The sequence below is a fragment of the Pinus tabuliformis genome, chromosome Q (assembly GCF_031772625.1).
Source record: "Pinus tabuliformis cultivar Carrire ecotype Pingquan chromosome Q, CPIR1, whole genome shotgun sequence".
NCBI classification, from domain to species: Eukaryota; Viridiplantae; Streptophyta; class Pinopsida; order Pinales; family Pinaceae; genus Pinus; species Pinus tabuliformis.
The window spans coordinates 378225412-378237777 of NC_142296.1; the positions used below are offsets into that span (position 1 = coordinate 378225412).

Here is a 12366-nt window from a genome sequence, read left to right on the forward strand (position 1 = left end):
GCCATAAGGATGAAAACCAAGCGAGATAATAATCAGCTGATGCAAGTGACTATTGTTGAAAAATATTTCTAACTCTCGTTTTACTTTGACATTATTTTATAATCAAGAAAATGTGGGAAAGAAGGCTATATTACAAGCCCATTAGATGAAGTTGGGGTAGATTTTATGGTTTGAAACTAACTCAACTAAAATTTTCTACATTGTTTTTATCAATATGAAAGCTTGAGAAGATAGGTGTAGGTGAAGCAATGGAGTTTTGAAATGGGTATATTTTATAGTCTAACACTAACAACCAAAATTTTCTACATTTCTTTTATCAATATGAGATTCTGAGAAGATAGGTGCAGGTGAAGCAATGGAGTTTTGAAATGGGTATATTTTATAATCTAAAACTAACTCAAGCAAAATTTTGTACATTGTTTTTATGAATATGAGAGCCTGAGACTATAGGTGCAGGTGAAGTAATGGAGTTTTGAAATGGAAATCACAACAATAAAATTCTAAAATGAAACAAAAAATGGATTTGGTACAAATTTATTTTTGTTTGTTCCATTATTGTTGTATCTATGAATGGGTTTTTCTGCTTCTTGGCTTCGATCATGACCATTTGGGTTGGCCTTCTGCACTGATTTCCATCTGCTTTCATCATCATGAGCTAGAGAGTCTATGATGTGTTTTGTCTTATAAGTCAGTTCTATATAATGTTCAGATTTCAAAAGATTTCATTCATGGTGTTTCTTCTCCTGTAATTTCAATCAGGGTGGTCTCTAAATATTGCGTTTCCTTGTGCAGTAAATTCACTCTACATCATGGGGGAAGCTTACACACAGCTGGAGCTTAACATCATCTCAGCTCAAGATCTGAAGGAGATGCATCTTTTTGGCATGATGCAGACCTACTGTGTTGTATGGATCAATTTTGAGAAAAAACTGACGACACAAATTGACAGAATAGGGGGCGAAAACCCTACTTGGAACGACAAGGCCATATTCAGAGTAGAAGAGAGTTTGTTCCGCTGTGAAACCTCTGCTGTGATGATGGAGATATACTGCGTGGGTTGCCTCAGAGATACCCTGCTAGGCACTGTGAGGGTCTTGCTTTCCACTCTCCTCAAGGGCTACAGGAGCACATATTTCAGTGGGATGAGTTTCTTGGCACTGCAGGTCCGTCGTCCTTCTGGTCACCCACAGGGCATTCTCAACCTTGGCACCATGATTCTTGATGGAGTAGATCTTCACAGAATGAACAGATTCATCCTTGCAACTGGGGCGTTGTGGGTTTCAGAGATTTGATGGGGAATCCTATCGAACCCATGCCTTCATTTGTGAGAAAATTACTGTCCATTAAACCTAATAATGTTTTTGATGCCCAAGAACAGCAATCCCACTGTCAAGACTTCAACAGTAGTGCATGCAAGGAACAGGGCAAAGATCAAGAAAAGCAGAAAGATGGTGGTGAGATGGTTGAGTAGGAGAAGAAGAAACTTGTTGGCTGCTATCAGATTCTCATGGCCCCAAAATTGAAAAGGAATAAAGTTGGATTGAAGAATGGGGTTGCAAAATTTCATCTGAGTCCATCTGACAGTAACATCTGTGCCAAGAAAGATCAAGATCCTGTTGTGGCTTACAACAAAGCAATAGAAATTTATGCATAGTGTTATCATCAATAATATTATTGTGCAAGAATACGTTGGTTTTCTGTTATTATATTCTTTGTGCAAGTGCCTTCAATTCCTAGTTGATTCGTGAAGTGCTTATTATGACATACATAAAAATTTTGAAAATCACAAGCCACTGTGGATGAAAGACTGGTTTATGTAAAAGTTTGAATAGATATATGAATCTGAAAAGGGCAAGTTCAGTGCCTTCAATCTGCTACTTCGATATATATTCTTAGCCTATGTGGATGAACATTGGTTTGTGTAAAATTTTGAATAGATATGAGTCTGAATTTTGCAATGGGCATGTTCAGTGCCTTCAGTCTGCTACTTTGATAGATACTCTTAGCCACTGTGGATCACACATTGGTTTGTTTAAAAATTTGAATAGATATATAAGTCTCAAATGGGCAAGTTCAGTGCCTTCAGTATGCTACTTTGATATATACTCTTAGCCACTATGAATGAAATATTGGTTTGTGTAGAAATTTGAGTAGATATATGAGTGAATTGGGCAATTTCAGTGCCTTTAGTCTTTGATATATACTACTCTTAGCCATTGTGGATGAAATATTGGTTTATGTAAACATTTGAATAGATATATCATATATGAGTATGAAATGGGCAAATTCAGTGCCTTCAATCTGCTGCTTTGAGATATATAGAGTATATATATTTGTTTACAGGATGATCACTGCATTTTTAACTTATGTCCATTAATCAAATCGATCTTCCAAAGACACAGTAGGCTTTCCTAATCTTGCACAAAATGGTCCGTCCATATTAAGCCATAAGGATGAAAACCAAGCGAGATAATAATCATCTGATGCAAGTGACTATTGTTGAAAAATATTTCTAGCTCTCATTTTACTTTGACATTATTTTATAATCAAGAAAATGTGGGAAAGAAGGCTATATTACAAGCCCATTAGATGAAGTTGGGGTAGATTTTATGGTTTGAAACTAACTCAACCAAAATTTTCTACATTGTTTTTATCAATATGAAAGCCTGAGAAGATAGGTGCAAGTGAAGCAATGGAGTTTTGAAATCAATGAAGGAGATATTGCATTTTCTAGGAAAAATGCCATCATCCACAACTGATTAACCAATTCTTTCTTCCTATGTAGCATCCTTGCTTTGACATAAGTTGGACAGATATGAGGACTTACACCGACATTCCATATTCAACAGCGCTACTTAGACATTGACATAACTCATATAGACATCTCTATGATTGGGACTGAGCAACAGAGAAACTTTGCTGTCAAGTCAGCTGCTTATGAAATGGACAGAGTCTTCTTAAAAATTTCAATATTTCTACAGTTGAGGATTGTAGCAAAGCTCAGGGATCAAACTTAGCTATGCTTATGAGGCATCCGCGTTCTCACAGTTACTTGCAGCTCATTCTCAGTTTTAATGGGAAGGTGATATATGGTGTATTATTGTTGCAGTGGCAGGGGATGGATTTTAATTGCTAGTTGGACCAAAAGAAATTGATGCAAATCAATATTAACTAGTTATTGATAATTTTTCCCACTGAGTTCCCTGAGGTCGAGTATAATGCTTTCCTTGCTTATCAAAGAATATTGCTTATCAAAGAGTATTGATTCCTTTTCAATAGGAGTAGCATGTGAGTGTCAGTTTTATAAAGAAGATTCTTTTTATTATTAATAAAAATATAGATAGTTAGTCTCATTTTAAAGGGTTATAAATATGAGTCATAAATACAAGACTTAAAAGGTTGTAAATATTTCAAGGGTTGTAAATATGAGTTATTAATTGTTTTTACTCAAAACATGATAAATAGCAATTTAGCAATTTAATTTTAGTTGAGTGACTCAAATTCATGTTTCTTTAGGTTGACAGTAAACCCACTAAAGTGGAAAAAATTGTGATTCTAATAATTAGAGGGATTGTCATCATGGGGTGATAAGAAATTTAATATTCCAAGAAGAGGAGGTAGTATTAGATTCTAAATAAATTAGCAATGCAATAACATAAATGTTTGCAACAAATTTAAAGAGATCCACCTTGTTGAATAATGCACACACTACATGGATAATGGATTTCCGCACTTTATGCCTTACGGCATTTTCTTTGCAACATCTGGTGCAAATGCTAGTTATATTCCTGATCACATAGTCATTACTCTTCTATGTCTTACCTTCCCTGCCAACATTCCTTCCTTACCATTATAGATCGATATTCTATTGAGCTCTCAACTCTATTTGGGTTGTCATTTTCTTATTGGAGATTTTTTTTAGTTTTCTCTTATCATTGACACACAATGTTCTTGATTTTTAGTGTTTAGCCTTATTTACATTTGTAGCTATTCAATGTATGTCTTTGCATCTATTTCATTTTCTATAGTATGTATGTCTTCTCTTCTAGAGATATAGATAATTTCCTCTATGTATGGTATACTTTCTTCTTCTCTCATTTAGTTGAGTATCTGTAATAGGAATATTGCTTTAATTTTTGCTTCATTTTTTGCTTAGTTTTCCGCACTAACTCATTGACTGGACTCTGCATTAAAATTGGTTCAATATTTTTTATCATAGCCTCATGTCAAGAATAGTCCTCTTTGAGTTTGAATGCTTTATTTTAGAATAGTGAATAGATCATGATGAATTGATGATACACTCAGATCCTTATGAGACCCGAGATCTCCATTTGATCAACATATTATTGACGAATTTTATTTTGTCCAACTATATTTCTTAAGCACTTCAAGGGATTTCTTCATTTGATGACAAATATACTTCATCTCTTTATGCATTCACCATTTTTATACATGAGGTTCATTAAAAAATATAGTATCAATAAATATATCATTCAATTCTTTGTACTCATAATAACAATGTTAAATGATTTAGAGGAATCCTAATGATGCATTGAAATGCAACAATGTAGCTTGGTCAAATGTTGGCCCTTTAATCATAGAACCAATTTCATAGTTTTATTTAATAACAGTCTTTTGCAATCATAGAACCAATTTGATTTCTTGATTGATATTTGTGCAAAATGATACTTTACACCAATATTCTAATAGTTTAGTTGTTGGACTAGATGTCTTCATATGAAACCCAATTCTGCATATATATGTCTTCCTTTGGAACTTGCAAATAATATGGTTCAAATGTTGATCTCATGGTGATTCATGATGAAGGCTTCTAGAAACCAAACATAAATATGTATAGGATCTGCTCCTCTAGGCTTGATAGTAACACATTTTCTTTCACTTTGTATATTTGAAGAGATATTAGGTTTTGCTTTCATCATGGTTTAGAGGTTATCGGCTAAATCTATGAGTTAACATAATATACTTTGATGCACAGAAAATATGTATTGAAATTTTTTAGCGGATGAAGAATTTTGAGAAATTCTAATGATGCAAATATACATTGAGCTAGGCTCATCTTCAACATGTTTTCACTAGATATGAAATTTTTAAACTAGATTATGTATATTTAAGAATTATTATTTACATGATATGTGTATACATTTTTGCATAAAATTTACGTATCAAAGAATAAACCTCTAAATGATAAACATGATTGATGTTTCCTTTTCATAAAGAATATGGCTCGATACTACAATTGTAGGTTGGCCCTTTGTTGGTGTTTCTTCTTGACTACTCCATAATCTTGACATGTAATTATTGTTGCTCTTTCTTTACTCCTTATTTCTCCTCTAGATTCTCCCCCTTAGATAGTGCATTCCTTTTCATATTCTCCACAGTATTTGAGGTTCTTCTTTTGAAGTCAAACTAATGAGAAGAGTGTGCATGGATTATCCCTAATTTGTTCCTCGGACATTCGAATGGCTCTATAACAAGTGGCTTGGTAAATATGTTTGTTATCTTTTCTTTTGTTGGTATGTATTCCAACTTCACTTTTTGCTCAACCACTTGTTCTCTGAGGAAGTGGTACTTTATAGGAATATGTTTAGTATGTGAATGAAGAATTGGATTTTTCAAAATACTTATTGCATGTGTATTATCTCACTTAATAGAAATAGGTTCACTGAAAGTTACCTTCATAGCTTGTAGAGTTTTCTTCATCCACAACACGTGTGTGCAACAAGCAACAGATGTTTTGTATTCATCTTCTCTTGTAGATAAAGATATTGATGATTATTTTTTTCTGAACCATGTAACCAGTGATTCTCCTAAGTAGAACACACAACCACTCATACTTTTCTTATCATCCAGAAAACTAGGCCAGTATGCATCTGTGTATTTTGTCAATGTAAATTTCTTCTCTTTTGGGTACCATAGTCCATAGCTTGTAGTCCCTTTCAAGTATCTACATATCCTTTTTGTTGCAAGTAGATGACTTTGTTTAGGTGTTGATAGATATCTTGCCACTAATACGATATTCAACATTATATTTAGTCTATATGTTGTTAAGTATAACAAAATCCCTATCATAGATTTTTAAATATTTTGATGAACCTCAGCTGATTCATCATCTGCACATAACTTGCATCCAATTTCCATAGGGCTTGAGAGAGGTTTACAGTCTTCCATGTGAAATTTTTCAATATATCCTTTAGTTATTTCTCTTGAGAATGAATATACCTCCTGACTTTTGTAGGATTTGCAGCCTTAGGTAAACGGTAAGTTCTCCAATCATTGACATATCGAACTCAAAATTCATCTCTTCAACAAACCATTTTACTAGATGATATTTATTGCTTCTAAAAATAATATTGTCCATATACACAACCATGATTAGGAGTTCATATTCATTGGCCTTTATGTACAAATTACTACCAACTACTCTCTTTAAACCATGTTTTTTAAGATACATTTCTAGCCTAGAGTAACATGCCCGTGGTGCTTGTTTAAGACCACATAGTGACTTATTTAACATGCAAACATAGTTAGGATTATATGATAAGAAATATCCCTCAAGTTGTTCCATATAGACTTCTTCCTCAAGTTCTCCATTCGGGAAAGCAGACTTCACATCCATTTGGTACACTTTGAAATCATTATAAAAAGAAAAGGCCAAAAACATCCTGATTTCCTCCAATCTCGGCACCAGTGAAAACTTTTCTTCATAGTAAAGACCTCATACTTGCTAGTAACCCTTGCATACTATTCTAGCTTTGTTTATAACAATTTGTCCTTGTTTATTCATCTTGTTTTTGAATAACCATTTTGTACCTATGACATTCTTTCCAGTTGGTCTTGGTGTTAGTTCTCAAGTATTGTTCTTTTTAATTTGATCTAATGCCTCATTCATAACATCTATCCACTTTTTGTCTTTACTTGCTTCATCAAAGTTATCTGGTTCAATCTGTGATAACATAGAAATATGTGTCTGGTCTGTTTTCTTTGCAAGTTGCCTCCTTTTTTGAACTCCACTTTTATCTCCAATAATCTTACTGTTAGGGTGATTCTTTTGGACATGCCTTGAGGGAACTTTTTAATTATCTTTTGTATTTTCTAATTCTTCATCATGTACTTCATTTTATTCACTATCATGGTGATGATCTAAAGGATTAATAAAACTTGTGTTATTATTCTTATCAAGCATCTCTTCATCAAACCTTACATATACATAATCCATAATATTGTGTAGTCATTTATTATAACACTTATATCCCTTACTTTTTGAAGAGTATCCCAAAAATATTCCTTCATATGATCGAGCATCAAACTTTCCTAAATTTTCATGATTGTTTTTTATATATCGTTTACTTTCGAACACTTTAAAATGTTTTATTGAAGCTAGCTTATTGTGCCACAATTCATATGATGTCTTGTCAAAATTTGGTCTGAGATGTCCCTTATTGAGAATATGCACTATTTTCTGTGTTACTTATTCCTAATAGGTTTGAGGAATGTTTTTTTCTTGCATCTTGGCTCTTTCCATTTGTTGAACATGTCTATTTTATCTCTCTACAACTCCATTCCTTCGCGATGTGTCTGTAATATTATATTGCCTTTTTAGGCCAAGTTCATCACAGAAGTCTACAAATTCATTTGAAGTAAATTCAACTCCTTTGTCTTACCTTAGGCACTTTATCTTGCACTCTGTTTGATTTTTTGTTGGTTCCTTGAATATTTTGAACTTCTCAAATGCTTTTGACTTATTTCTAAGGAATGGTACCCATGTTAATCTAGAATAGTAATCAATTGCTAGCATGAAATAATTTTCTCCTCTTGGTGATACTGTTCTGAAAGGACCACACAAATCCATATGTACTAACTATGAATGATTACTACTTGAAAACACATCCTTGACCTTGAATAAAGTTTGAGTCTATTTTTCCATTTGACAAGACTTGCAAGTAGAGTTTTGAGGTTTCTTTATCTTTGGTAGATCTCTAACTGCTCTCTTCTTACTAAGCCTGATGATGTGATCAAAATTGAGATGCCCCAATCTCCTGTGCCATATCCAAGACTCATATTGCTTGTTGATGTAGCGCTCTTCATTATCTTGCTTCAAAATATATACATTATTCTTTGTTCAAACTCCTTTAGCCAGAACATTCCGATTAGTTGTTGACCTAATTTCACAATCCTGAGCTCTGAAGAGAACATCACAACCTCTATCACACATATGACTTACACTCATTGAATTATGTTTTAGGCCGTCTACAAATAATACAGTTTAAGTATTTCCTCTTCCATTATTTAGACTAACTTTATACTTTCCTCTAAGTCTTCTTGGTTCATCGTTTCTGAATGTGACATTTCCAATTTTATTTTCATGTAGGGATACAAAATTGCTTTTATCTCTTGCCATATTTCTAGATTATCCATTTTCCACATACGATTTACTATTTTGATATTGAGCATAAAGAACTAGGTCACAATTATTATTTTTATTTTCTTCTTTATTCTTTCTCTGCTACATACATTCATCTAGTTTGTAATTATTCTGAGATTCTGATCTATTGTTTTTAAGTTGACATTCATATGAATTATGCCCAAAATTGTGACATTAGAAACACTCGTTGATATCAAACAGAGGGGAAATGGGTTTCTTTCCATATTCATGTTTTTTCTAATGTTTTCAAATCTATTGTTAGCCTAACTTCTTTTAGGATTCATCAACTCATTTAATTTGACATAAGCTTTGCATTTTATAACTTTATGTCCACAGTTTTTACAACAATAACAATATCCATAGAAAATGTTTCGATACCTCGAATTGGATGACACTTGAGGATATAACCATCTTGGCATTTAATAATTTATTCTCCTGAAGAAGTATGGTCTCTGATAGTTTGTTGTTTATGTGTCCACTCCTTTTGTTTGCTACAATTTTCTAGAATTAATTCTATGTTATTTCTCCTTTGATGTTGACGTGTTGCTCAAATTCTTGTTCTCAAATTGATGTGGAATTTCATTGTCTCCCTTGACATATTTTACAAAAGTAATTGTGTTTTTTTCCTTTGTCTTAATTTCATTAGATTCTCCTTCATAGCATAGCCCAACCTTCATGAGTGGAGACCTCTGAGAATTTAATAATATCTAGCTTTCCAGATCCTTTTGTGTTGAATATTCATGTTCAAATCAATTTGTGTTTTCTCCTACTTTTTCTTCATGATTGCCACTTCTTCTAGACTTTCACACTCCTGTCTTTTCTCTTTTATTTGCTGCAACATAATATCTTCCACCTTCTTTTCTTCTTCAAGTTCAACCTTTAACTTAATAATTTTCTCTGAATTTGATTATTATTTTACACATTTAAACAAAATATATGTATGCTTCTTATTCTTATATTTAAATCTATCTATTTCCTCTAAGGCACTGATCAACTCCCCCTCAAGATCTACCTCACCTTCTTCATCTTCTCATATTCCTTGCATTCATTTTCCAGATCTTCTAGGACCATCAACATGAATTCACTACTTTCATATTCACTAAAGGATCCATTAGAGCTTTCATATTCTTTGATATCTTCTTGAGCATAGAAGCTCTTCCTTTTAAACCTTTTCTCTTTCTGCATTTTATTAGACTTGTTATTTTCTTTCTCTCTACACTAGTTTTCTTCTTTCTTATAAGTACATTTGGAGGCATAATGCCCCACTCTTCCACAAGTGAAACACTTAAATGGGTGTTTTCCTTTCTACTTACCTATACCATTCTTCAATCTTCTGACAAATGTTTCCTCTTCTTCATCAGAGTATGAGCATGAACATTCCTTGTCTTTTGTAGGTTTGTCTACCTTAAAAGTTGCATCTTTGGTAGTTGAATTTCCTTTTGAAATTCTCATCTCATATGTTGTCAAGGAACCAAGTAGTTGATCCTTGTTTAGAGTCTCAAAGTTGGTTGTCTCTTCTATAGCTGAAACCTTAGGATTAAACTTTGAAGGTAATGACCTCAATATTTTTTGGACTATTACACTCTCTTTGATTGTTTCTCCTAGACCCATCATGAAATTAACAACTTCATTTACTCTTAGAAAGAAATCAGCAATATCTTCATATTCATTCATTTTTAATGTCTCAAATTACATTCTATGTACTTCTAATTTGGTCATCTTTACTTTCCCATCTCCTTCATGGATATTTTGCAGTTTATCCTAGATTGCTTTAGTTGTTTTACAATGCATTACCTTAATAAATTCTTATTCACTTAATCCACTAAGAAGTGCATTCATAGCTTTTGCATTGGCTGTAAATTCCAGTTTGTCATTTCTATCACTACTCATTTCCTTTGGCTCTTCATGTTGAAATAAAGAATTATTGAGGGGGTGCGGGTGAATCAGTAATCGTGAAGTTCTTTCAATTTTAAATATAAGTATTTAACTCTTTTCACTATGGTCAGTTTCTTGTGATAGCTTTCATACATAATACAGATGATCAGTAAAATAAGGCATTCACATGTAGATACAATGCATGACATGAGCAACATACACATATTGACACAAGTATTTTTACATGGAAACCCAAAGGGAAAAAACCACCAAACTATTTGTTATCATGATGTAAATTAAGCACCTACTTGATTACATCAATTTGTTTCTAAGCACCCACTCACAACAGGCACTGCCCCCCTTAAGATTGAAATCTCCTGCTTTCCAAGAGGCACAACCTCTTATAAATTGAGGCCACCACCTACTCTTGTCGTTGTTATACCTTTCATATAATTTCCAAATTGAAAACAGGGGAAAATACATATATAGAGAAATACAAATCTGGTTCACTGCAATGTCATACTTATGCTCTAGGTCCTCTGTTGTTCCACAGGCTCTCTCGGCCTCACACAACAACATCATATCCTCTGCTCACAACAACATATACTCTTATCTTGACCTTCTATTTCACAGGCTCTCTACAACATCTTCTTTAGTTCAACGTAAGGGCCAGTTGATTAACTTTTGCACACTCTTCTCCACGCTCTTCAGTAGATACACAATAATATTTTTTTCCCCAATTTCTCAATGGAAATCCTCAGTTTTGTTCCTCTTATACACTAGGCTCAATGTTGTCTTCGTCGCCATCCACAATTCCCGAGAGTGTACTCTTGGCATGGCACTTCGTTCTTCTTTTGCATTACATTTCATAAATTTTGTTGTTGTATTAAAACATGAGAATGGGCTTCATTCACTTCACCAATTCTTTGTGTGATTTTCAATGCTGAGAATTTAATCTCGGTCCACCTTCACACTCCAGTGAGACTCCCCATACTTATTAATGGCTTCTAGAGCTTGACTGCACTTAAAAATGTCTTCTATGTTCCTCATTTATTTATATAATGTGTGCACATGGGATCAAAGATGGATTTCTTTCAACATCGAGACAAGCCCAATAGTTATTTTCAAGAGAATCGTAGTCCTCGTTGCCTTTACCCAACAATATTTGCAGTCGCCATTAAATTCATCAACCAGCTACTTTGTACACATTTACTCAGCTGCCGACAAATCTGCCCTTCAATATTCCTTTGTACTAAGCTATCAGAGCCCTTTCATATTGTAACTTTTATTAAAAGGACCTTCCGAAATCGAAAAATCCCGATTGGATTTTAACATCTTCTACTTAGCCCTTTTATCACATTTCCTCCATAGGACCACTATCTGTGACCGCTAACATAACAATCCTTTGTATTGGATTATCATATCTCCCTTAGTTCTTTTGGCCTTCAAAACCAAGCACCAACACATTGGAAGCCCCCAGGCATTTGAACATTCTCACAATTCAATTATGGATAAGTTCTGAAATTCTAACCTTTGAATTACTTTCCACGCAACGTCTTCATAGAACTTAGGTTCTAGGCCCTTTTCCATTCTCGGTTCTTTGGATCTCCCTCGACCATATGCCATTCAACATCGGAAGCTCCCTTCATCATAACTTTTTCAAATTGCAATTAGAACAAAGTTACAATGTCTTCTTCTTCCGAAATACTCCATAGCACTTAGGTACTAGGCCTTGCTTTACACCCTTTTCTATTTGTTGAGAATTGGAAACAAGAAATTCCATTTTAATTTGTCATTGAATTAAACTGTGAATTAAATAGAATTCTTTTCTCATAGCAATTTGAAAATAATTAATTAAGTTTAATTAACTTCATTAATTTAGGAAATTCGAATTGGAAGTCTTTTAGAAGACATGTATATGTTCTCCCTAACTTATAGGAGTTCAGGATGAGTTATGAACGAGTTGTAATTAGTTAACTCATTTTATTGAGTTAAGTCCAATTAGATTAGTTCCAATCAGTTTCAGGAACTAATAGTGAGTAAACAGT

The 12366-nt window shown here is 33.5% G+C and overlaps 1 protein-coding gene across 1 annotated transcript; it reads left to right on the top strand.

The window, feature by feature from the left end:
* Nucleotides 1-809: 809 nt before the first annotated feature.
* LOC149219751 (protein SRC2-like) lies at nt 810-1292 on the top strand. The gene has a single exon (XM_089386906.1). The coding sequence runs from the start codon at nt 810-812 to the stop codon at nt 1290-1292; it is 483 nt and encodes a 160-aa protein (XP_089243032.1).
* The last annotated feature ends 11074 nt before the right edge of the window (nt 1293-12366 follow it).

Excerpts from the sequence above, each read along its gene's own strand:
- LOC149219751 (XM_089386906.1), top strand. The coding sequence starts at position 810 with ATGGGGGAAGCTTACACACAGCTGGAGCTTAACATCATCTCAGCTCAA.